General features: G+C 40.5%; 1 protein-coding gene across 1 annotated transcript in view; it reads left to right on the top strand.

Annotated features, from left to right (window-relative positions):
• The window catches only part of ofcc1 (orofacial cleft 1 candidate 1), a 77,946-nt gene that overhangs the window by 4,805 nt on the left and 45,524 nt on the right, over positions 1 to 27,617 (top strand). Inside the window, exons 3-16 of the mRNA XM_039617186.1 lie at positions 1,995 to 2,065; positions 2,445 to 2,620; positions 5,008 to 5,112; positions 5,747 to 5,830; positions 7,895 to 8,119; positions 8,448 to 8,545; positions 9,926 to 10,012; positions 10,097 to 10,167; positions 11,405 to 11,528; positions 16,358 to 16,600; positions 19,617 to 19,765; positions 20,035 to 20,149; positions 20,953 to 21,250; positions 26,992 to 27,083. Coding sequence (XP_039473120.1) covers positions 1,995 to 2,065; positions 2,445 to 2,620; positions 5,008 to 5,112; positions 5,747 to 5,830; positions 7,895 to 8,119; positions 8,448 to 8,545; positions 9,926 to 10,012; positions 10,097 to 10,167; positions 11,405 to 11,528; positions 16,358 to 16,600; positions 19,617 to 19,765; positions 20,035 to 20,149; positions 20,953 to 21,250; positions 26,992 to 27,083 — 1,938 coding nt within the window. The remainder of the gene's footprint in view (positions 1 to 1,994; positions 2,066 to 2,444; positions 2,621 to 5,007; positions 5,113 to 5,746; positions 5,831 to 7,894; positions 8,120 to 8,447; positions 8,546 to 9,925; positions 10,013 to 10,096; positions 10,168 to 11,404; positions 11,529 to 16,357; positions 16,601 to 19,616; positions 19,766 to 20,034; positions 20,150 to 20,952; positions 21,251 to 26,991; positions 27,084 to 27,617) is intronic.

Here is a 27,617-nt window from a genome sequence, read left to right as displayed (position 1 = left end):
ATAACCAGTGTAAAGACAAAGAAAGAATAAAGAGCAGTGCCAAAAACCCTTCATGTTATGTGCTTAAAATATAAAGTCTGCTTTAAATTATGAAGTAAGCGATATTGCAGATATTTCTAATTAGGCTGTTAATTACCTCAAACATACTAGCATAAAGGGTGGCCTCATCTTAAACGTCCACTCCTCAGATGGTTTGTGGTTCAATCCCCAGCCACATGCCACAGTGTCCTTGGGAGAAACATTGAACAATAATAGCAAACACCTGTGTTGAAAGGCCTTATATATGCAGACCATTAAAGAGTATTTTTCTAGTCTGAAAATCAATTACAGTAGCAAACAAATTTGAAATGTTTCTAATCACAGTATGTGTTGTTAAAAGGCTGAACAACAAGCTTTTAGTGTCAAGGGGGAAAAATGTAGAGTGGATGGACATTATTTTATATTTAGTCATTAAGGATTTCCGAATTGGCTCTGAGGTTCCAATAACAATCAGCATTTTAATACCATATAAAGGATGCAAATACCATTTAGCTTATTCAAATCACTGCTTTAGTTTACAGGATAATATTATTTAAGTTGTCTGGTGTACAAATGAGGAGTGTGTGCGTTTTTATTAGCCAAAAAAAGAACTGCCTGATTAATTTTCTTCTAATTGTTGCAGGGAATGTCGATAATTTGAGTATGCACCTGAACATTAGTGCAGAAAGTTCTGTAAATTGTTTACTGAGATGTAAAAAAAAAAAAAAAAAAAAAAAAACAGAGAGAGAGAAAGAAACGAGATGGAGACATCTTCACCAATGCCAAATTTGTCTCTCATTTTTGTATGTGCAACTCAGAGAAAATGATTGGTACCCAGTCGAAAAGAAAATGGTTTTTAAATAAGTTACAATTAGATAAGCATTAATCTCAGTGGTATAAATGAATGTCTTGCTGTAGGGCTTGTTGAATGTAAAAACAGATTTACAAAAACTCCTCTTACCAGATTGGTCTGGAAGTAGTCCTCTGCTATTTTAATTGCTCTGTCATTTAGAGTCGAAATAAGCCCTCCCCACCCATTCTGCCCCTTGATTTTTCCTTTGAAATTAAATATTGTATACAAATACATGCTGTTCATGGGCATGAGCACAGTTCATCACTGAAATCTGCATAAAATGATGCTTAAAAAGCTCCATACGCTCTGAGCAACAAAGCTCTTTTATATGGCGCATTCTTATGTAAACATATCAATAACAAAAACAACTACTTATGCTTTTTACCTCGGCTTTCTTATTGTTCTGCTTGTCCGCAGAAATGAGAGAAATGTGGGAGTGCGGGGTTTGTTCCACATACTCTTGATTTCAAAGAAACCCATACTTTCTCTCTTATAGCCCTTCTTCTTTTTTCTTTCCACTCCATGCCAGTGAAGACCACCTACAACTCCAAGTCGGAATAGTGTTGACTTAGCCTGTCTTTGTATTCCCCCTGCCGCCATTTATATTAAATTTGTGGCATCTTCAAGAATAAGTCCTTCTTCAAAAATCTGTCTTTACCAAATGCAGGAGACCTGACATGATGTTATTTAAACACCACTTCTCTCCCTCCTTTGAGGGTTTTTAGGTTGAGTTCATGTGAATGGAAGTAATGAGAAGTGTGCCTGGATTTCCATACTCATTTGCACACCGAGACGGTGTACTCTCATGCAGCTTGTGCAGAAAAAAAGAAAAGAAAATGCATAATTTTCCAGGCGCGAGTGTTGTTGCCCATTCTTTTTAGAAACAAGGAGGAAGTATTTTAATGTGACCTTCATTACACATTCATGTCAACTTTTCTTATCTATTTATGATTAAATTCTTTTCCACTCCTGTTGTTCAATTAGTGCTTGACCCCTTTAGCGGCGATGTAAATTAAATGACATTTCAGTGTCGTCCCATATTTAAAATACTGCGTTAGTTGCGGATCATAAATGATGATCTTCATTCTGCAGCTAATTTATTCATTTAACAATTTCCCTCCAGAAGTTACAGCAGAAGGCTCTGCAGCAACCTAAGCAGAAGAAATCCAAGTCGGCTGAATTTCTGATGGGTGAGTCCTGCTTGATGAGTTATTGCTCATAATTTGTGTAAGGATTAATTAACTAATTACAGACAAATGGCTTTGGGCTAAATTTTGCTCTTGCTTGTCAGGGCGCAATTTGTAATTATTTTAATCATTTCTTCTTCTCCTCTTTTTTTCTCCTCCTCCTGCAAGATTCTGATTTAATTTTAACCTAATTGTGTTTTAGCATCATTCGAGGAGGATGCGCTTGAACATTTTGGGGCAGTCAAAGCACCAATAGAATTCTGTTGTTTATAAATATGCCTTGTTTTTTTCTTTTTTCTTTTAATGACTCACTTTGATGTAAGTGTTGTCTCGGCCCTGCGTGTCATTGTATTTTCATTTATGTTTCTATTTATTCTGTCAGGGAGAGAAGCGAGAGCTAATGTGGTGGGCATTGAAAACCCAGCCTTTGATGGAGAAAGAAGCACCGAGCGTTCCATTCCTCCGGTTTGGCTCGGGAGAGAAATTCGAGGTGACAGGCCAGATAGCACCCTTGCAGCTCACCAAAAAAAAATGGAGCCGCGAGCCCCTGCCAAAGAAAGAGGTGAAGCTTCATTCTTCATTAGCCTCAAATTTGTTGACAGTAGATGTGTTCCTGATCTAACCTTTCTCTCACTGCCTCTTTCCTTCTCTCAGTCTCTAGCTTTCCATTTGGGGGGCCCTTGGTCCCTGCATTCCAAAGCAAGCGTGTCCTAACAAGCAACCCTCGTATAACTTCTTCCTTCGCTGGAGAACGCTACAGTAGTGGGTGTTCTATCTCTATCTAGAAGTACCCTCGACACAATCAGCCTTGACTCCCACTCTCGGCTACATGCCTTGTGGTGGGCTGGAGTCATAGGAGAGTGCATTTACATACGCTACTACGCTACCGAGCCGATCCGCTGTCTGTGTGGTGTACTCACAACGCCCCCGAAACACGGCTTAAGGCCAATCAGGCATACGAATATGCCCCCTTATAATTCAGTATGTCAGAGAGAACTCTTGAGGAATGGGATGGTAAATTAGGATGTGTTCGAGGTTGTGAGTGTGCCAGTTTTCTCTGGGATGAGTCACATGTTAGATTCTTGATTTAATATGGTTTATTTTGCTTTTGCTGTGTATGGCTAGTAATTATTATCTATTTTGTCATTATGTTTTATGCACAAGAGGCAGAGCAAATCCTGGGTGGAAAATAAAGTTCATTCTCAAGTTGCTCTGGAAAAGCAATCATCCTTTTTCTTGTCTCCCACCATCGGCTCGCATTTAGTGTGAATTAAACACTGTCAATATCCATTATAAGGATTTGCAAGGTAGGCGACCAAATCCGGAATCAGAGAGCGAGCCCCATCCGTTCAGAGAGGCGCGTTACATCTGACTGCCAGTAACTCAGAGTAGCGCTGCAATTGGACAAGGGAAGCTGCTTTGATGGACTCCCTTCATTTTTACATGGACTCCATTAGGAAGGCAATTTATGGTTGCTGAAACACTGCAAATAAATAAAATTGAACATGCACTGAAGAATTTATAGGCTCTGAATCCACAAACTATGAATCAGTAGCACGCAATAAGCACTTCTGACTTGTGTGCCTTTGCTGGAAGATCCAAACGGAGAATGTTCCATGTTTGTGACACTTTGGCCTTTTCCAGACTCTTTCATTATCTCTCGGTCTCTGCTAACAGTATCTCTGGCTGCCAAGAAGTGCTAGTTACAGATATTGTGCATGTAAGAACAGATAATTGAAATTTTCATTAGAGAGATGAATTGGAGGGCAGCCAGACTATTTAGGTAAATCACAGCTATGATTCAAAAGGCGATTCACGAAGCTACTACCATTATGCAAATTTGTATTTGAAAAAAGGGTTTCATAACCTCAGAGCTATTTGCGGAGAAATTGTTCAAACTCTCTGCTAACAATGTACCGGGATTTAACATGTGAATTTCACAGTCAATTTATGACACCATTGAAGAGTCATGTAGCAGCATGACTCTTAATAAGTATTTCAGTCTGAGTGTTTAACTTGGAGTATGAAAGAGCATGAAAACCTCGTGCAGATATTTCACAAGAACACAAAAGAATTTCTGTGGAGTTTTTTGGGGGGTAGTGGCCGAGTGGCCAGTGGTCCTTCTATGCAAACAAACTCGCATTTTTATGCAACCAATCACTGAAGCCCTCAGACTTCTATAAACGCGCCTTGTGTGGAATATATAACATGACTTAACCCATTTTTTTCCCCCCACAATCTGAGAAATACAAGTCAAGCAATTTAGATTGGAGCAAAATATTCAAGGCTTGCAATGATAATGATTCCGGGGGTTAAAAAAAAGCTGTAGGTGGGGTGTACCTTTAATAGAAAGTGCCCCTGAGCCAACTGATTCCCATAAACTCTGTGGAGCAGACTTGATACCCATAGGTCAGTGATTGCTAATAAGAAGTCAATGAGACATGGGCTCAAGTTATTTTCCTTTGGATCTACTCCCCCAAACTTGCCTCCTTCTCCAGGCCGCTGACCTCGGAGTATTTAGCTGGTATTGTCTTTGAAATTCCAGGTACTTTTGGGCTTGTAGACTTTCTCATTAGTTCCTTTTGAACATGGAAAACATATGGCAGTCATATTTAAGAGATTGCTTGCCATGACCTTTTGCAGCATGCTAATTAGGCCCCAGAGCACCGCAGGCCGTGGAGAGGTGCACTGAGAAACCCAGGAGTCTTTTTCCCAGTTCTTTCTCTGCGCCTCTGAACTCCTGTCTCATCTTGGCTCTGCCTTATCTAGTAGCAGCCACTACCACTGCCCTTCGACAGTGTGGGTTTCAAAATTAACATTTTGCTTCATGTGCTTCTAATAACCACTAACCTGAACCTGTACAACTCCCTTCTTCCCCTCCCTTACCATCCCGCCAACTCCCAATCCCTCTTTCTCTCATTCGCTTTCCTCGTCATGCACTTTCCACAGGAAATGAACGTGCGCAAAATTACTTTGACCCGTCATCGACAAGGCAGACGGACTCGGGGCATTGCAGGACGACTGGGGTCAGCGCTGAAGATGAGCTGGAATTAAGTATGCCATTCTCTGTCATAATGGTTCTCCTCGGTTCATTAAAGAGGGGTGAGAGAGATCACTAGTACCAGGCTGCCATTCGTGATGCCACGGCGGTCTATGTAAATACACCAAGTGATGGCATCACTAGATTGGCTACCCAAGTCGTTGTCATTGATGAAGGTCATGTATCATTGGTCAGTTTTCATTTCACCGTGCCGTTTTCTCTCTCCCCCCCCCCCCGTCAAATGACACATGCAGAGCCATATCAGGAGTTTGCAGCCCCCTCCTAAAGCCCCCTATTAAAGGCGAGCTCTTGGGAGCCAAGTAATATGCATGTTATAATGAAACCTGGCTATTAATGGAGAAGGCATTTCACCTGTATCTTTTGGATATCACTGCCGTGTAATATCAAAGGATCCACCAAATCAAATCTCATCACATGATGACAGGCCAGCTAACAGGCATGTTAATGCTCCCATTCCATTACCCCTCTACATACACTTGATTTTCACCCTTCCCCACGACTAATTTGCATGTTAAGATGCAGTTTAGATTGAGTTGGCTGATAAGTAGAAAGTAATTATTAAAGCACACAAAAAGAAATACATTTCTTTTTTTGGCACCATTCAAATATACTTGTTTGGATTTACAGAAACTTTCACTGCTGATGAAAAGAAACTGTATGAAAGAATAACTGCGTTGCTGGACGACGAAGACACCTTCATTGACTTACCTGGTATGTATCCCCTATTAGCTATACTAGAGTGCCATAGTGATTTGTGGGTCCTTGATTTATTGTGATATTTAGCCAAATTTCATCCAGTTTTGCACATGTGTATCACTTAAACTAGTTTGCATGTATTTGCTTGTATTGCTGGTTTAAACCATTGGTATAAGTATTCACAGACATGCTGGTTAGTGTAGATGCAGAAGCACTAAATTTGTCTTCAAACTTTAGAGATACATCTTTCTGTTAATTTCCATCTGTATTAAAATATCATTAAAACCACAATTTTGTGAACAAGAATGTCATATTTTCTTCTGTGTACTACTTTTTTAAAATGTTAAATGTAAATAACAGAAACCATCCACCCAAAAATATGATGCTGTATTTCCCACTAACACTAAAAGCAGCACTACCATAGAACAAAGAGTAAACTAGAAAGGGACACTCACCAGCAGACGCTGCTTTCCAAGCAACGCTATTGTCTCACAGTAGTCGTGCCTTTTCTCATTAGCTCAGTTTCATTTAAATATGTAGCCATCCAGGCAATACTGAGATGGTTTAAGCTTAGCATTGTTCTGGGTGAAGACAGTCATACCAGATCCTGTTGACATGACGCACATCTCTCTTGTAATTCCAGCGCACAAGTGATGGGTTTAGGCCCGCTTCAACATGGTAGAATTTAGCAGGCTTGTATTATTTCCTATTGTTTTGGATTTAGCTGTACCACCGAGATTAGCAACCCCATCCATTGTTTTGGAATGTTCATGAAATCCCACAGAGAAAGTAAAGAGGATCTTGGATTAAGAGTTGCTTCATGCAATAGGCTGAGAGAAAGGGAAGGAAAGAGAGACAGGAAAACAGAGAGAGAGAGAGCTTGTACTTCTGTACTGTCCAAAACTACTGCCAGTTAGCACTTTACTGAGCTACAATAGACTTCAAGACAATGACCTTATGCAGTTGTATGGATGCCTCCCACCGGTGTAGGCTTCAAGTCTTCTTTGCAGAGGGCTCAGAGTATGTCAGTCCTGATCCTGACATTTTGTGACTGCTTCTCAGGCTTTTGTTTTCGCTTTTACAGCCTGTCACAAAGCACCATACACATTTCACAAGAAAGAACCTGAATAAAACAAAACATTAATGAAATGGACAGTGGCCAGTGTTGGAGCGTTTTTTTCTTTCCTTTTTTAAGAAAAAAAAAAGTCTTGTCTGTCTGCCTTGGATCTTCAGCTCTTCTTCGTTTTTTATCTTGATGAATTCCTTTGCTTTGGCTTGGAGATGAAAGACCACAAAACTGGTATTCTGGTTTTCTGTAAGGCGTTAGGCGTCGCTATCAGCTTCTATGTGAAAAGCATTAAGCAGTTATAACAGATTTGGCTCTTGCACACGTTGGACTGCACACGTTGAATGTAGAGATTGTTGAAGAATACATCATATTTCTACCAATGAGGCAGTACAGCAAAACTGAAACAGAAACAGCGAGCATGATAAGCTACTGCAAACAATGCCTCTCTCCATTCAGTAATGATTTTTAGGTTACTAACTTAAAACTACTTTGCACATGTTTTTTTCAGTTTAGAGGCTTGGTCCCATTTCAGTCTGGGCATGTTAGATTAGCCTAGCCTGTAGAATGTATTTTACTGAAATAGAGCAATTTGATGAAATGTGCTATATTCATTTTAAAAACTAACTAAAAAAAATATATTTTTGTACACCTCTTATAATAAAAAACTAACATTATAATATTCAGCATTTCTTTTTTGGTCCTTCTCTAAACAAACGTCCTGCCTCAGTATAGTTTTAAGCCAAACATGTGGATGTGTGAATTGAATATGATGCTTTTGGACTGTTTACCATTGTGTTGTACAAACTTCTACTTCAGTGCATCATACTGTTTGCAAACATACACATATCTATCAGTTTGTGTCTGTTTCTGGATGTGCTAAATATGCTCATCCATCAGTATGTGAATGCATGTTCCAGTGTTTATGAGTGGAAATCCATGTGCATGTGCGTGTTTGTGTATGTCTGGCTGTGCGTGTGTCTGCACATGCCCACTGATGCGAATCTCTCCAGGTACGCTGCTAGCCTCCAGGGATGAGGAGGTGTTGGAGGTGAAGGCGGGTGATCTGGTGCTTCAGCGGCGACTGCTGCTCCACAGTGGTGGTGATGCCTCGGGCTCCAGGCCCTCCCAGGCCCATACCATTGCCAAAACCCAGGCTGAGGGTAGTACTGAGCTGGGAGGAGAGGCTGGACTCGAAGCAGGGAGGATGGTAATGGGCAGAGAGAGCACTGTAAAAAGTAATGCTATCCTTTTATTCGTTTTAATGTTGATTGATCCTATACATATATACATAGTACTATTTTATAGCACTAAATTAAATGGATTATCTGATTAAAACAAATATATATTGGATAGTAGAAAATGTCTTATAAAATCAAAGTTAAAAGTAACATGATATTATTTCAGCATTGCAAAATTAATTAATTCAATTCAGGGTTGCACGATTGGATCAATGATGCAATAGGAGACATGACATAATATTCAAAGAATCATGCAATCTTTGGTAATCTTGTAGTTTTGTTAAATATTAGAATGCTTTTGCTGCCTCTGTAATATTTCTTGCAGTGAGGACAGCTGAGGAGGTGATCCCCCACTACACCCAGCAGCTGAAGGAGCGCGTGCGGCCTGACATGATCATGCTTGGCAGCCTTTCACTGCAGCAGGTCAGCGCTACAAAGAGGAATATCTGTGTCATCATCCCATATTCACCAGCACATCAGCCATGTCCATTATGCTGTGTATCAGTGGCTTGGCTAATGGACATAGAGTCTGTGCATGTGTGCATGTACGTCTATCTGTTTTTTGTCTCTTCACATGCCTGTTTGCAAAGTGAGTAACTTCCTTGGCTTAATTTTCTTCTTCTCATTTTCCATTTTTCTTCTTTTCTGTGTTGTCCCAAACCTTTTTCCCCCCTCCCTTCTCAATCCATTTCATTTTCTTGGAAGATGGTCTCAGCTGAATGCACTCATGTTTCTTTTGAACAGCGGGCATTCAAGGTACTTCAGAGGTTAGATTACTCATTCATCCTTGACTCAAAATTAGAACATGGATTTTAAATCGATATTCTATTCTACATATGATAAGCTCAAACCATTAATTTATTTGATTTATGCAGACTCTCTTATTCTCTCTTTCCACTTTGTTGTGCATTATTATGCATATTTGTTTCTAACAGAAGCTGAATTTCCTCGGTGCTTTACAAGTCTCACGGTCTTTTCAGGAAAAAAAATAAAAGATCATGACTACTTTTCATTTTCCAACTGAGGATTTTCTGAACTAGCTTTAAGATCTGAAGCTTTCAAAACAAGTGTTTGCATTCGATCAGACAGAAGAGAAATGGGAGTGGATACAATAACAGCAGGTTATCATTGTGTAGGCAAATCTAGGTTCCAAAGAAACACATTAATGCATATGTAAACAGAATGCAGGACTTCCATCCACTGTATTTTTAGTTCTAATCCCATTTGAAAAGAGAGGAGAGAGAGTATCAAGTTACATGAATAGAAAGTAAATGTAACTGGGAAACAAAATGCTCAACAATGACTTACTGTCACTCCGAAGTCACAGCAACAGTTGACTCATCTTCCCTCACTGGATAATCAGCGGCATCTACTGTGTACTGTATCAGTAGTGGGATCGGTGTTATCTTATTCGACAATAATATGTATGCGCTCTCCTACTGTTTCCACTCCCACCTCCCATTGAAAGCACATTATCCACCAGAGATTTCACATCTATTTTAAAAATAATAGCGTTTTTCTTCTTTCTCTATTCTGCCGCACAAAGCCGCTGCAGTGCGAGACGTTGTCACTTAGCAGTGTCAATGTGTCTGAATGGGGAGTGTGAATGTGCTGACTGAATGTAAAACCGGCAGAAATACTCATCAAACGCTACATGTCTTTAGGGTCTGGCTCGGTATCGATTGCCTGCAGATTGCATTACAGTTGCTCCTTGTGCTTAATTCTGCCATTATGGTGCACTGCACTGTTTCACAAAGCTGCATCCAAAAGAACGCGTGCATGTGATTTTGAACATGTTTTCAGCAAGTGGCTCAGAATGGACCCCCGAAGAGAAGCGAGTGGGCAAAGAGAAAGAAAAGACTAATGGCTTTCTTCACTGGTGATTTTAAGGTAAATGATCATCATTGTATAGTGCAGTGCAGTGTTGCTGTTTTGCTACATATGAGAACACAACATATCCACTTTAAATTAAAGGAGCCCGGTTCACAAAGAGACAGCGATGAGGCAGTGAGACCACAACCCATGATGAACACACTGCTTCAGTGGTAAAGTCCAGCCCATTTCATATTTCTTTCCATATGTAAAATTTATGTCACATGACTGTAATCATTAATTGTGTTAAAAGCATTTGTATTCCCACTGACATTCGGGAAGGAATGTAATTCATGTGTCCCTCGCATGGCTTCTCTTGTCGGCAGACATTGCGTTGTGGGTACTATGGCTCCGGGGCACAGAAATCTGTCCATGTCACTGGGCTCGGAGGTGCATCAATTCTTGGTCCATCCGCTTTATTCAGAGATCACACATCACATCTTGAAGCGAGAGCCCCAAAGGCAATCAGCTTAGCATGTTTAAGTTTTAAGTAATTACGGACTACCACGCCGGCTGACACGATAAAATCAAGACACCACTGTACACATCAGCATCTCGTCTCGCACCGGGTTGTATTATGGGTGGGTGGCAGTCGGACACCAGCCCTGTCAGATGAATGTGGTTTGGAGTTTAGCGAGATGACCTCCTCTCGACAGCCTTGAACCCTGTAAATTCCCTCTGATATCAATGGTGGGTGGCTATTAGACATGGGAGACTTTCTATGCATCACCTAGGGCTACATCTGCCTGAAATTGAATGAGAAATTATTTCACTTTCTCTCTCTCTCTCTCTCTCTACGCTTGTGAAAGAAAAAAAAATTAAAGAGCAGAGACACGGAGCTGACTTGTGGTTTTTGTAACAAATGTGTAATTCATTTGTTTCCACTGTTTCTAATTTAATGGAGGTTGAGTAATTGCATTAGGAAGCACATTGTGCCTTGTTGTGAACTGATGAAAGCACATGTAATACTTTTGATAGGCAAACAGAGAGGAGGGAGTGAAGGAGAGAAAGAAAAGAAAGAGTGCTCGCCTTTGATGCGCAGCATTTATTTGCTGAATTATCCTCCCTTTTACAAGCATCTTATCCCCAGTCACAGGCAGGCCAGGGCCCTTGTGATATTGCTTTATTTTGAGGAATTAAGAGAGGTGGCGAGGAGACAGAGCGAAGCAACCGCTTATTACATTACCACTGATAAGATTGAAAGGCAGAGAGAAGAAAAAGAGGAGGGGGAGAGAAAGACAGAGAGAGCGAGAGACAGTGGAAAGTGTTTTGTTGTGGTGTTATTAGATTGAGCCGCTGTTGGCTACAGAGTGGAACAACAGAGGGTCCAAAATGCAGGTGGCTGTTAACAGGGTTAGCCTCTTGTGTTTGTGCGCATCGCATACAAGTGTGTGTTTGTGCACGTAGCAGCAGCGACATCGAAAGCCCGTCACTCAGAGCGCTGGGGGAAGGCCAAGAAGAAGCAATGGCCAAATACAGCCAGATGACAGAGCTCCCAGAATCCTCCTCTGCAGCATCACGGCCCCTGTGGCAGGTAAGATCTGTTAGAGCGAGCCACACATTCACCGAGGACAGAAAGCATGTAAACAGGAAGTGACATACCCTTAATCTGTAAAAGGGTGGTCTCGCAGGAGAAGATATTGATCCTGAAGTGTTTACAAATAACCACAAAAAACAGTGTTGTTTGTTACAACAAACATGAATGATGTAATTTTGTGAAATCCTGTAACCTGTTAGAGTATCCAAAAAAAAATCCTTTATTTTCTAGATTTTCAAATTTCGCTCCTGTAAGTGCACATGCCTGCACAAAGGCACATATATTTGCAATGCAGCACTGACTAAAACAGTTTTCCTTATACAGCATGCTAAATAAGTAGTCACAATATCTCTCTATATATAGTCACAATGTATTTTTACGTAGCATATAAAGAATCTTTTTTTCTGTGTGGATGCTGTCTTTGGTTTTTGCAAAATAAGTAGGAGGAAAAGGGAGCCTTTAGAGATGAAAAAGGGGGGAACAGAGTTAGAGGAGAGGAAAGATAACCGAGTGGGAAAGAGAGAGAAGGGGACTGCAGCTTTAGTGGTAGCATCACCAGCTGTGGGAGGAGTGTGCTGTTGTGTTGCATCTGGGGATGAGGCTGCCATGCCACCGTGCTGGCTTAAAGATGTAATGAATCTTCAGTCGGGGGCTTTCCTTCCAGGGTGACAACTGGCTTTGAGGAAGGTTGTAAATGCAGGGGAGATTGTGGTATAATTCCTCAGACTGGCGTTTGTGCCCCCCAGTCACCATTCGATTATCTCCCAAATTGCTGTGTTTCACTGAGATAAAGATTTTTTATGGCTTGCTGACTTGAAACAACTAGCACAGGCAGAATAGGGGGCAAAAGAGGGAGAGGGAAAGAGAGAAAGAAGAGAAAGCAATGGCCAAACCTGCCACGCATAGTAATTTCCTTTGGTAAATGACAAAATCTTTGTTTATATGACATTTCCCTAAAATCACTGCAGCGAGATGAATCTGAAATATAAAATGTCACATTTGGCATGCAAAACTATGAAAATATATTTCTGTGCAAAATTCATGGAGGCATTTAATTTAGAACGTGTTTAATAACTAAGGCAGCCTGCATCAGTAATCCTGCCCGGAGGTCCCAAAAAGATTGTCATATTTATTCTCTCCTTTCTTCACCCCCCTCCTTCATTCCAAAGCCAAAAAATTTTAAGGGTAAATGTTCATTGTTAATTAAGATATACTAATTAAAATGAAAATAATTAACGAGAAAGCTTAATCTCTGAATATTAGCCCATACTTAGAAAGAAAGGAAGTTTTTGTATGTGGCATTTCCTGTCTCTATTAAGAGTGCATTTTGTGTGATCAGTCAATGTGTGGAAAGCCCTGAAAAGATATTTCAGTGAAAGGACGGCCGCTTGCCAGCAAAACCACGGAGGATCCCTCGCTGGAGCCTTTGATCTCATCTGTAGGAGTGCTGTAATGTTATGGCACTTTAGGCACAACTCAAGCTTGGGGCAAACAAACCACCTCTGATATGGAAAATTGGCTCACTTCACCTTTTACCTTCACCTTGCTGTCTCGACTGACTCCTGTGATGCCTGTGCAAGCATGTGGGCTTGATAATAACAATGCTTACAAATTGGACACCGGTATGACGTTATTATTTTTTATTCCGGTGCTTCTTTATGCTCCTTTCTCCTCCTCCTTCTCTTCCTTTCTTGTCTGCATGCATACATCTCGTTCCAGTGTGGGGGTTTGGAGGTCTTCATCCCCTCCTCCCAAATGTGAGATGTGTGGGCTAAACGGCTTTGCCACCAATTATACTAATTTCGCTTCTGCCTAAATTGTTTTAGTTGTTTTGGTATGCAAAGATGCTCACAGTGGGGAGATTGCGGGGCATTACTGCAGGGCTCAGCACACACACCCCTGCATTGCCTGGCAGAGCAATGGGGATCACCAGCCCTTGCTAGGTGAACGTGTGTGGTGCATGACTGTGAAATAGCAGGGAACAATCTCAGGTACAAACAGCACTGTGTGAAAGCGTGTGCGTGTGAGTATAGACACTAGCCCCTGAGTGATGCTATATCATTGATTGGAACTGAGGTCTTTAATTGCCAAACACTCCGAATTTGCCCCTGGCGACTGGTTAACATGGTGTAAATTTGAGCACATAAAATAAATAGGAATTAGAAGTTGGACCTTAGATAATGTCAACACTTATTTAGGATAGGATAGGATGCTATGTTGAGTATTACTGTGCGAATTGTATTGTGGATTTATTTACCTTCATCTGGCAGCAGGATTAGGTCAGGAGAGCTGCTTAAAACTTCAGTATCAGATGGCAGCTACAGTTACAAGTAGTTAATATCATAGCAATGTATCCGTAGTCTCATGGTAACATAAGTATAAAGCTGTATTACTCGACAACTTAGCAAAGTAAGTACAAAAATTTAGTGCCATCGTATGCTCTTTTGCACAATATTATTACTGGATTTTTTGCACTAACTTCTTTACTTCCTAATTTTTGCTGCTACACTAAGGAATGTTTACTGTTCCTCCACTACCTAACTACTACCTACCAAGTTTTTCCTTAGATAGTTAGTTTTTGTTAATTTATGTTGTAATTTATGTTAGGTCAGTCTGTCTTGTCTCTGCTAGCCAGCTAACTAGGCCTCTTAGTTAGCTAGTTTAGTGTTTTCTGTTAATTTATGTTGTAAATTTATGTTGCATGTAGCACCTTGGTTCTGGAGGAACGTTGTTTCGTTTTAACTGTATATGGTTGAAGTGACAATAAAGCCAACTTGACTTGACTTGACTTGCTATAGGTTGGTAGATAAACAGTAATATCTTGATGTTAATGCATAATTAGTTCAATATCAAAAGACAATTAATCACATAATATTCTGCATTTGCAGCGGTATATTGTTGGCATGGTCACTTTTGACCATTAATACACTAATCAGGGTGAGTATTATTTACATATTAACATTCAGTTAGCCATTTTTGCTAACGTCATATAGATTTGGTTACAATGCCCATGTACTTACAATGTTGTTCTTAACATAACACCCCTGCAATGTTCTCTACTAGCCAAGCACAGAGTTTCTGTGTTTAAATCTTTGCATCTTAGCAACAAAGTACTAGCATGTGTCAAATATAGTGTGTGTGTGTGTGTGTGTGTGTGTGGGGGGATTAGTTGCAATCCAGCTAGAAGCCTGCAGTAAATGATGTTATGATGTGAATAAGCAGAAGTAGATGGAGTTAAACAATAACCTCAACTTTTCTTCTAGTTTTTTAAAAGTGCTATATTGGCTAATATATATATCACCCATAAGACTTTAACATTCCTTGTTGATGGGACAGTTCCTCCTGCTGGTTTACAAACGATTACTATAAAATATGCAGTTACTGGTTAAACAAAATAAATATATTTTTAAAAATGACATGTGCACATAAGAAAGCGTACATTCCGGCTGATTGTGGTGATCTGTGATTGCTATCAGGTGGCTGCAGTGCTGCTTCCTGTTTGATGTGTGAAATCAAAATGGCAAATGCTGTAAAGTGGCTTATGGTGCATGATGTGACATCACACACACACATGCACGCGCGCACACGTCCATGCCATGAACATTACATGCTGCAGCTACACCTCCACAGGGTCTCATTCTTTCCAGACTCCCTTGCAAGTGCCCCGATGTAAAATGAACTCATGAGTGGAGTTGCTGTAATCTTAACCTACACTTAAAGTAAACTCAAATATGAATTGCATTGAAATTTAGAAACAGCGCATAATTACATTGTATACAGGTTATTACAACGTTGCCATGCAAAGGCAAGCAATGGGCGAAATTTATTGTTTATGCTAAAAAAGTAAATAAATTGTGACTAAGATCTGGGCTTTCTGTTTAAACTAGATTGACTTTTCATCCACTGCTGTTCAACAGATACCATAGGACACAAAAGGCTAAAAAATATTTGCATTGTTGTCTGATTATGTTTCATTAGAACAAAATAAAAATAACTGTCTGGCCTGCTTAGACTATTACTCATCCTAAGCTCTGAAACAAGGCACATGTCACCAAAGCAAACAAACACATTTACAAGTGGAATGATGTAGCCTGAAGGTTAACGGGATAATCTTAGTAACACAAGGATGTTTTTTTTTAAAAACCAGTTGTCTGAATAGGGAATCTAGTTTCATTATCAAGGAATGCTGGTATTCCCTTGAGCAAGGCCTTAAGCTTTAAACGCTGAGGGATTGAATGGAGATATGCAGATAGGAGATTGTGACTTTACTGAGCTTGTCTTTAGTGGAATCAGATTTGAAACACCTGTAATCTGAGTATTTATTTTTTGAGAGATAAAAATGTAATTCTTGTTTGAAAAATATACTCGTATGAGGGTTTTTAGTTTGTTTGTCCGTCTGTCTGTTTATTTGTTTGTTCTAATGATGTTGCCACCAGCATAATTTAAAGTAAGGACAATATTTAGCTTAAATGATAAATAATACAGACTTTAAGATGCCATTTGGCAAACTCCTCAGGGGGTCTCATATATCCTCAACAGTCAAAGACACTGTTGACAGGCAAAATCTATTAATATAATTATTAATTGCCCCGTAGTTTCCTTAGCATACAATAATTTATATTTATATTTAAGTATAGAGAAAAGCTGTTCAAATAAAATTTGATAAACTTTATTTACACTCACAGTTATTTACAAAGTTACAGAAGTGTTGGTTCAATAAGGGTGTTGATTAAGTAACAGTATTTTCTCTAAGAAAATATTTTTATAATCACATAGTTTCCATGAATAAAGAAAGATAATAAAATCAAGCCTGTACTTTTTTGTAGGCGGACCAAAAGACCGCCTTCCAGCCCGTGGAGGTGTGTGTGCGCTGCCTACGAGCCATGAGGGACAGACTTCCCAGGGGTCTCTATACTGTCAGAGTGGCACTTCACAGCCATCTAGGGGGTCCAGCTCTGGCCTGGTGCAGTAAGAAAGGGCAGCACGTTTGGGCAGCGTTTACTGAGCCGACTGAGCATCGGGGACGCTTCTACGACATTGACCTCCACATTAACCAGAGTCTGTTCATGGTAGCTGCAATTTCACTTTGTATAAGCTTTGTTTAAGCATCAGGGCAAAGCATGGGGTGTGCTCTAATGGGGTGATATCCACTGAGCTCTGACAACAAAAGAAAAGTTTTAATTTTAGCTTCATACGTCTTTTCTCTGTTGACAATAATACAACATCACACATCAGGGAAACTGCACAATCTGGCCCTGGTTAGGTTAAACTTGCATTTAATTTTTATTTTTTCAAAGAAAAATGGAACTAAATATAAAATACATCTTTCACTGGGAAGCAATTTTGACGCTGAGGAGGCAAAAAATTTAATAATATTTATAAATTGGTCAAACAATAAAGCTGCACGTGCAAAAATGACAGAAGCTACAACGCTGCATTTCTGGTGCTATTTCAGAATTTCTCTTTCTTCTTCTGCTTCCTTTATTTTCATCAGCTGCAGTGAAGATGGAGCAGTTTCTACACTGAAAGGGTTATGAGAAGTTATATTACTGTAAAGGCAGCATATGAAAATATGTCACACACAGCCTCTAGGTTTTTCTCTAGGGATCCCTATATGAATAAAACAACAACTTCTCAAACATGACATTTAATCCATGCATGTAAATCAAATCCAATATCAATTATTCATTCATATAGAAGAAATAATGTTTTATTGGAATAAAAATGGAGTACAAATGGAATGAAACATTTCGTTTCTTCCCTGTGTGTCTTTCAGCATCTGCCACATGCTTGAGCCGGATCAAGGCAAATAAAAGCAAAAATAGAAAAGTTAGGCAGAAATGACAAAAATATGTATTTGAAACATATTTTTAAAAATGTCAGCCTACATTTCCATTGCATAATAGATGACTAAATATGTTTTCCCGTTTGGTTCTTTTATTGAAACAACACAGCAGATTACATTAGATAAAATTATGCACATTTTACAACCCCTTTCCTAAACCTTTTGATATGAAGGAGCGGATCTTCTATATAAGCTGTGCTAATCTTTAAAAAAACCCACATACTTATCATGGATGGTCGATATTGACCAGTGGATTAGAACTCTTTGGTTTATTCATTCAGTGATGTGTGAACGGTACAAAAGATTCACAAGCAAAACCTTAAAACAGAAACCACTAAATGCAGTGTCCCTCTTGATCCCATAGAGTCTCATACAGGCTGAGAAAGCATTTCTTCACTGTTGTGATGGCAACTCTAAAGGCCTAGCTGGAGCATTTAGCACATGTGGACACTGTCAGCGTGCTGGTGGGTGTATTCACTGAGCTAGAGCATTCTGATAATATTGTCACAAGCTCCCATGAAACATAAAAGATGGGGTAAAATCTGGCACGAACTGAAAGCAAAACCTGGGCTCTGCGTCAGAGGTAAAAAGAAAGAGGGAAAAAAAAGGTTTAAGTACAGCATGGTAAATGCCTCGTGTCACTCTGCCTTCCCTCCTCTCCTCCCCAAGCCCTCAGCTGTGCTTTATAGACAAACCAGTTGTTGTTGTCCTCATTGATAGTAGTTGGAACGTTGATCAGATTTGTCTGAGACTACCAGGATTGGCTTAGCTGGTTTTCTCTCCGTCTCTCTCGCCTCTTGCCCACACGATAGCGTGCGATTTCAGTGGAGCTTGCAGTGCCTTCTAAGAGGAAATGAGGAATTAGTGATGGTAGGAGGAAGCCAGGAGCTTATTTTCCTTTCCTCTTTCTCCATATCTCTCTCCCACTTTTTTTCATTCACCCTTTGCTTTGTGTGTCTGGGTTTGGATTTAGACAGAAACAGTGCCGCTTAGTTTTGAAACGTCTTGGATATGCAGAAGAGTGGGAATGCTTGAAAAGAGTCGAGAAGGGCCGAGACTCATTTTAGAGTTTTATGCCGAAAAAGGAAAAAAAGATCCACATTCTAATTAAAGAGGGGAGGAGGGGGGTGGACAGGAAGAAAATTAGGCAAGCTCCTAGGAGGTATATGAATTTATTCTTGTCTTTTCCACTTTTTAAATCTTCTGTCATGTGTTGTGCTTATTGTTAAAAGATCACTTTTTATCAGTTTACTGTGAACTGCACAACTGTAGCCATTAATTTTCCCCTCAACACTTTTAAAAAAGTCAACCTGGATATTTATAATAGTTTAAGTAGATCCTCCACAAACAGAGGAGGAGAAAAAACTCTAAAGCATATCAAGTCTCACAAACCTCTCACCACATACGCACATATGCCCACGTGTCTACACAAAGGCACTGCGCGCGCGCACGTAAATGACTATTTATACAGGTCACATTTCTTACAGTAAATGAATAATATGAATATCCTCAATATCTATAATCTCTGATATTATTCCATAAATTTATGTCCTGAGTCAGACACTACTACCCATCATTTCACAGGTGCATACCAAAGGCTGATTTACGGGGGGGGCGGGGGGTTGAAGAGAAGGGGATACAAATGATTTATGTGTTAAAACAAGTCCTCTGCATTTTCCATTACAACTAATAAAGGGATAAAATATTTCCACCCAGTGATGGATGATGTCGCACGCACCTCACTGTCAGTTCATTTTTTAAGCAAACCCACCGTTCTCTGGGTAAATAAGAATGTATGTGTTTTCCATTGACTGCTAACCACTAACAATTTTTGCTTCGCGCAAGACACCCTTGATATTATCAGTCTGATTGATGATGGCTTCTCTGAATCACAAATTCGGTAACTGTCAGCTCACACTCTACAACAGCAAACTCGAGTTGCCCTCTTCGCAGTGTTTGATGCCGCAGTCTTTATCACGCCGACATCTCCTTTTAGGCAATTTTCTGAGCTCGATGGGTTAGAGTGGCAGTTTAGAACGATCCTAAGACAGCAGATAAGTTACGGGAGGATTCAAGTGTAGGATGGAGATTAAAAGGCAGTTAGCATGAGATACTCTGCTGTTGATGTGTCTGCATGTGTGCATGCGTTAATGCATGCGCCCTGCAGGCATGTGCGCTCAGCTGACTGAAACTGTGAGCAACTTTCTTCTTTCCTTATATTTCTCTGTATGTTTATCCAGGTCTTACCTGCCACCTGTAATATCATCCCTTCCATGGTGCTGGTTTTCCAGCTGATCACAGCACCGGGAGATAGAAGTCACGTCAGCTGTGCGCTGGCCTGGGCAGCATTTCCTGCTTGTGGGCCAAGTCTCGGTTTGATCGAGGGCAGGTGAGTCAAAACCACTGTGATGAACAGCAAAATGATCATCAGTCCAAAGACAAGCTCTTTAGCTTAAGCGTGTTAGTTTTTAGCATGTGCACCCTGCCCCTCTGCCCCCTCCAGCCACCCCAGATAGGATAACTGGTAATGAAAATGGATGGCTGTAATTCATTTTCAGAGAAAATACCTGCAGTGCAAAAAGATGCAACCTGCAAGTTTTATGAGTATTTCTCATCAACATTTCTTTGTACTGTGACAAGTTTCTGTTATGTGCACAGGTTCAAAACTCCACTGATCAGGGGCGAGCCCAGCACACAGCTGGACCAGTTTAAAAAGATTGAAGCCCTCATCTCCTCTGATCTCGACCACTGGCTGTGCAACCTGTATTTTCAGGTGTGTGTGCAATTACGAGACCCCGTGTTCACATGTTTGTTTTGATGACGCGAACCTCTCGATTATTGTATTTAAATTCGTAATTGCGTGCAGGTACAGTATGCGCGTGTTTATTTCTTGGTCTCAGTTATAAACCATATGCTTGTGTGTGCAATTTTTTTGTGTCTTTTTCACTCTGATCCTCTTCTTTTATTTGGAATGTTTAGGGGGCAGAACGGTGGATCTGAAAAGATGGGGGGTTGGATTTTTGGATTTTCAACGATAAAAAGCTTTTACAGAGAAATTGAAAATTGGCCCCAGAGAGCAAACAAGAACCACATCTTTACCCAGCAATTCTGAAAGCATTAGAGCTGATGCATTGATTAGATTAGTAAACATCTTAATTGAATTAAAAACCAGAACAAAGCTCTCTGTCTTGGATTTGCTTCTTTATTTGTCCCTTTGACTGTGACATGTTGTTTGTATTACTGCATTATCATTACTGTTGTCTACGGTTGCTTTGATTGCTGTGGGATATTTTTTTTGTATCTCTGCATATGCACAGCACAACAACAAGCACAATATTCTTGTCACATTTATAGATTTAATTGAATAGTTTTACTGCACACTTTGACACCTGTAATGTTATTACATACAGCAAGATGTTCTCCCACAAACAATGGTGATGCAATGGAACATTATGCACATAACTACTGATTAACATGAAGCGGTTATTACAAGCTATTAATGTTCACTGAACACATATGCAGACCTCTGACACATGTGAAGCAGGCCTGTTCCTCTTCTGGTTTCTTGTGTTTTAGGTAAAGAGACTCCCACCTGGAGCATCGAGGGGACCAGAGCACTGCATCACTCTATCAATCCCCTCTTCTAAACAACCTATCATTCCCCAATCTGAGGTCCACCAGAACCAGCTGCCACTCCAGCCCAAGCCCCCATCGCAGCACCAGCTCTGTCCTCAGCTTGTTCATCCCCAGTCCCAACAGCAGGCCTGTACAGACCCCAGCTGCAGAGCGGGAGATCCCACTGTGGTACATTCTCACCGGGGGTCCCCTCTCAACCTGTCAGCTGATTCTGCTTGCTCTTCCTCATCTCTGCCAGGTAGGGCTCCGATGTTACAACCCCCAACTATGCCACAGTGTGGAGAAAATGTCACCCTAATGTCACCAACACTGGGAAAAGAAGAATGACAGGCCTCCCTTACAGCACAGCTCCACTGAGGTGAATGTGCTTGAGGGTAGGGGTTGGTAGGGGAAGGCTTGACAGACAGACATTATATTTGTTTTCTCAGTTAGATTATGTGTAAAAATCCAGTATATAGACTCTAATGTTAGTGTTAGTATAGGCAAAGTATCGTGCACAACATTAGCAGAACCTGATAGTTGACAGACATTTAGATAAATATAACCACCACTTCAGCAAGCAAACAAAAACCTGGCATGTAAAGTGCTGGTTAAATAAGTCCAATCAAGCTAGCTATCGGTGAACAGTGGTTAGCCTAGCTGCCATGACTAGCAGAACAAAGGTTTTTGTAATTTATAACCACATTTTCTTCTTTATATTCTGTGTCCAGCTGAGCCAAACTAAACATTTTACATGCTTACATGACCTGGAAGACACACATTGCTGTGTTTTGTGGTCTGGCTTTGGTGCATTGTGGATGACTAACTTATAATTACCGAGTTCAAGCTATAAAAAGAGCTATATAGCAATTTTCTGCCAGTTGACTGAAATTCCTTCTTTAAGTCCAATACATAGTAGGCGCTTACATGCTGCAATGCATTTCTGATTACCATCTTAACTTCATCTGCCTTTTTATCCACAACTCACAATTTCAATAACATCCGGTTAGTTTTATTTTATATGATTTCTCCTTAGGAAGATAAGATATAAAACAGATGATGAAATTTTAGATTTAGTTATGAGACTTCATCTTGGTTCAGTCTTTACTGTTGCTTCAAGTCAAGGAGAGGCTTTTAGAGTTCGCGTGTTCCCTCATATATGTGTGATCTCTTCCTGTGTCTTGTAGTTACTTCTTTAAATCTTAACACATGCAAGTCATGTTTAAGTGAGGGATGGGCGCTCCTTTGCTTTCCTTTTACAGCATGCAGAGATAATATCCCGTGTCATACAACATAGGTATTAAGGTATCCTTTAGATACATAGGTGAAATGTTTTTTTATGGTTTCCTTGTTTATGTGGTGGTCCAACCCAGGTATATTAGTAGAGGGCCCAGGTTAATATATTTTTTGCTTTATTTCATTACTGAAGTGGAGTGAAGTGATATAAGTATGAATCTTACAATGTCCAAAGTTTGAGCTAAACGATAAAAATGCTGAATTCACATATTTAATCATAACTACATTTAATTGGGGCTAATGATTTTGTTGATAATAATAATGATAAAATTAGAGTCCATCTCCTTATTTTAAAAAACATACTAGTTTTAGTCATCTAGCATTCTGGCCATTGCCACAAATCAAGTGCAGACTCATTTGGTATTGATCCTCAACAAAGACGACCGGCTAGCTTCTTTGTTATTAATACACTGGCCTTTTTTTCCTTTTCTGGCTTTCTTTCTTTCTATTTTTTTGCACGCACAGCTCATCTTTATTTAACAGTCCTCAAAAGTTTCTGGGGTGCTCTGCTTTAAACATCACACAGGCTTTTTAATTACAAATGAGTTGTGACAGGTCTGCTGGGTAGCACCCTGGCCCATTTTAAACGTGATGCCGGCTGACAGCTTGGCAGTGTTCTCCCAGCACTGAAACATGTGGAAGAAATTGGTCTTTTACATTTCACAGCTTGTCGCTTCCTCCGCTGGCTGACCTGTGACCCCCCACAGAGATCCTAACGCCCACAAGGGAAGTGTCCCCAACGAACTGACTGCCTTTCCAGAGAGAAAGAAAGAGCGAGGGAGGGAGAGAAGCACTCACTATGGGAGATTTATGTTCTGCCACACAAGGCAAAAGGTACCAGGTCTCTTCACCGCACACGGCTTCAAACTCTGGCTTGCACGCAGGCAGAGATGTCAACACACACACATGCACGCACACACACACATTCTCACAGGTGAGGAGGTTGCTTGGGAAGTGAACCCAATCCGCAAGTGAAATAACGGATCAAAAGGTGTCCTGCACAACACCTCATCTGCGCCGTTCCCTAAGCCGACCTGACGTTTGTGCCTCATTTGCATACAGATCCGTTCATGTTGCATTACCTCTGGAGCGAATTATGGTGTTCAGATGGGGTGATACGTCAAGGTTGAATGGAGCGATTGGATGGACAACTTTAACCTAGCCAAAAATGGAAATCCAATTCAGCAAGGAAAAGAGGAACGAATTACCCCCCTACCCCACCTCCTTTTCAGTTTTTAGTCAAGTCTGAGGGTTTTCAGACATTTCCTTCCTATTTCATGCCTCCCTGTTTCTGATGTCTTCTGCGTGGAGCTCACTTTCTCTCTGCATGTAACGCCTAGATTTTCCTCATTACCCATTTGTCTCTGAGTCAGGACAAGTATATGGAGATCTCTTGTCATTGTGATAATCTGCACAGTGCAGAGCTTGACAGTGAGACTTGAAGACTGCATTCCTCGGGCCTTAAGTTAATTAATCCCCACAGAAGAAACACAGCGTTGGTGAGGTGTCTACACGGAACGAAACCTGACATCCCAAACCAAGACTATAACTCTGACGAGTTTCAATCAAAACAATTTTATGTGGGCATTAATGTGTTTCTGTTTCAGATCATTATTATTATTAGCTATCGGATGGTAATAATCTGATTTACGTCAGTTGACTTGTCCAAGCAGAACGGAGTGTATTTGGCTTTTTACCGCAGTGATCGGCTGGAGGCACAATGGGTTAAGTGACCTTTCACATTAACTGAATGATCCAGTTAGTATGGGTTTACTTGAACCCAAATGACTAATTAGATTAGCATCTTATTTCATGATAGCCTTTAGTGGATCACTATGAGCATGCAGATGAGTCTGCCGTAACTATGACACTGCTTCCTTTTTTTCTCTCGTTTTTTGAACTCATTTATTTATTTTATCCCCACAAAGGCATCTTACATCCATCCCCTTGAGCATAGATGGTGATTTCGAGGATTCCTCATCTCATCTCTCTTTTGGAGCGTTGCCCTTTACTTTCAGGATGTTTTTTTTCCCCCCTCCAGGCCACTCCCAGTCATCAGCATTTCAAACCGCGACGTTACATCATAAACTCTCAATCAGCCGCATGCCACTTCCTGATGATTAATTCGACCATGTTAATGTCCAACTTCCAAATATATGCAGAAACACACATTTAAAGCTTTACTTTAGTATAAGCAGACTCCATGGGACAAACACACTGAAAGGTGAATTCCCAGAAAAGTGAAGCCTGTGTTTGATTCAGCAGTCGTGATGTAGACAGATTTAACTCCTGATATAATGGCACATAACTATTTACACATTAGTATGCACTGCAGTGTTTGATAGTCATTAAAATGCAATGGATTACAAGAAAGAAAGAAAAAAAAACTTGAGTGAAGCAACAATAAATCTGCACCGTATCATAGCAACCTCAACATGAGAGCCTGACAGACTCGAGGGTAATCCGTGAGTTGCTAACCTTCGATTCCTCTGTAAATTTGGACCAGTCATCAGGCAATTAAGGGCCTAGGTGAACAAGAACTGCCATCTCAGTCTGGTTCCATCTCACCAGTAACACAGTGATGGGGTCTCGACGGTGTTACAGGCCTCGGGCTTTTCTCTTTACTTGGCCTGTTGTTGTGTGTAAGCAAGAAAGAAAAGAGGCACGTTGAGTTATGCGTTTTGCGAGGTAGACTCGTACATTTCTACCCTGGAAAATGTTTGTCCATATATGCAAGTGTCTACATATTAATATCTTTGCCTTTTTGTGTGTGGGTGCATCAATTCAGAGTGTGTGTGCACTGGATGAGTATGTGTACTGGTCTTATAGCTCAGAGCACAGGGGGGAAAACAAGGAGTTTGTTGTTGGCCTTGGGTGCCCGGGGAGGCTGGAGTTGTGGCAGCTCTAGCACTCTGAGTTCATGGACGTAGCCTTTAGCTGTCAGAGCTGTCGATGCTGCCTCCGCACTGATTCTCGTTCCATAGCGTCTGAGCGTTAGCAAGTGGGGCCTAGTGTAATAAGTGTGTGTTTGTGTGTGTGTGGTAGTACAGTCTCTGAAAAGATCCTAATCCACGGTGGTCCAAGTCTGTGAGTTTATGTGGTTGATGCTTCAGCTAATAGAGTATGAGGGGTGTGTGTATTTGTGTGTGAGAGCATTGCATTGTTCTGACTCAGACTGTCTGCACATGAGCACAGACGTAGCGCTCATGTGCAACATTGAAAAGACTTCTGTCCAACGTAAGCTAAAGTCAGCAGTGTCACTGCGTGCTATTTAATCCGACTATGCTTTTTAAAACAAGGTAGGGTAACATTCTATAGTTTACAAAAAGATTGTACTTGAAGACCTGTACTTTTTTATACTCTTTATACTAAGACACACCAATCTGACACAACTTTAAAATCACTTGTCTAATATTGTGCAAGCTCTTTTCATGCCACCAAACCAGTTCTAACCAGTAAAACCTGGCACAGGGGACGTCTGGAGGTGTCCCATGGTGTTTAGATCCTTTAGTTCCTGTGGTTTGCAGGGGTGGAGTCTCTGTGCATACTGTGAATGCTCGACTGGATTGGTGACAAGGGAGTTTGAAAGAGCAGGTATATTTCTCAGGCTCTCATTCTCCTTGTTTGAGTCATTACTGAGCAATTTTGTTATAGTCTGCTGGAGGAGGTCACTGAAGCCAGAAAGGGCCTGGCCTGCAGTGAATAACAAGAAAGAGAGCAAAACATTGCATTTAACAAAGTGGTCAGTTCTAGTCACCTGCTGTTTTAATCTTGTGGCTGGCAAGTGTGTTTATCCCAAGCCCTGATGTGGCCACCCAACTGAGCACATGGTTATGTAATGTCTTTATAATGTAGAGATAAAAATTATTTTATCGTGAGAATAGAATAACTATAACACTATCACCTTACAACTGTGGGCAAATGTTTACCAGCAAAGGGATGGTAATTAAAAACTACATCCGTGTGAAATCTGATTTCAGACTCTCTGAAAAATAGAGGTGAGCAGAATCTTCCTGCCATTTAAATGCAGTAAAAATTTAGCTGTCAGGAGGATTTCTGATATGTGGCTAATATTTAAGTTATTATTACTGATATATTTAATCCCGCAGCAGGAGAAAAATTATATCATTGCTGAGGCTTCCATATGTATTATATAGATGTGATTGGTTCCACGGGGGGGAAAAAAAAGTTTCACATAGTGAGATTTTTACATGTATCAAGCTAAGGTTTACTTAATTACAACCTCCAGGCAAAGCAGGAACCCTTTTTTAAATTCTGTGAATGTTAATATGCTAAATAATGCAGATCTTCGACTCTTCAAGCATGAGACACACATCTGCCGGCTTACCATTTAAATTACAGCAAGAAAAAAAATGTGAGACAGAGAAAAGAAAAAAAAGAAACGGAGGATGAAAAACACTTCAGAAGAAGGGAAATGACGGGAAAATGTGTGAAAATGTATCATAACCAAAATTTAATTTATTTTTTGATTTTTCCTCATTTGTAATTGCATATATATCCATATCTATATATCTTACTGTATCTCCCTATAGTTTTTCTTCCCCTTTTTTTATTATATAAGTGTATTAATATTACTCAGCCCTGAAATTATAATGATAAAGTGTGGTATGCAAGAGAAAACAACCTTAAATATTCTTTTCCTCTTTACACTTACTGCACATTATTTCTCTTTTGGGCATGCAGGCAAGAATTTCTCATCAGGAGCCATTTCTGGAAGCACCGGAGAGAAGAGTGATCCATGCAGGGAGAAAGCAGAGGGTGGGAATCACTACAAGGTAACACTGTGATTTAAGGGGAAGTGTTCCCACCCTTAAAATGAGCACCCTTTCTGCTTTCCCCTTCCCTCCCTTTCCTTCCCGCCCCTCTCTGCGGCCTTGCGCGCACCTCCCCGGCTTATTATCTGAGATTTGTCAAAATACATTTCACACTAACAGGTATTTTTCAGCCTTCAAAGCCAGTTTTGATCTGCTTGACAAGCCAAAGCAGCTCAAATTGTGTGAAATCAGCAACGCTAGCCAGGCCTCGCCTTTTTTTTTTTTTCCTCCAAACCGTTCTAAACACGCCTCTTCCTGGGCTACAGAAGACTTAAGCTAAATTAATCAAAGCCTGCGTGTTACCTGCCATACTTTGAAGTGGTAATTGCAAAATTACTCCATGTGCTGATCTGGCATTGCTGCCTCCCGGTCGGCCCCTTCCATTGTGCCTCTGCTGCGGCCTTTTGTTGTTGTAATGTTATTGTTGAGGTAGTTAGACGCCTATGAACAACATCAAGCCTCCTTCTCTCAAACACATATACCCACCACCCTTTC

Source organism: Oreochromis aureus, linkage group 9 (assembly GCF_013358895.1).
Source record: "Oreochromis aureus strain Israel breed Guangdong linkage group 9, ZZ_aureus, whole genome shotgun sequence".
NCBI classification, from domain to species: Eukaryota; Metazoa; Chordata; class Actinopteri; order Cichliformes; family Cichlidae; genus Oreochromis; species Oreochromis aureus.
Note: the sequence above shows the minus strand (reverse complement) of the source record. Positions and strands in the feature narration are given on the sequence as shown.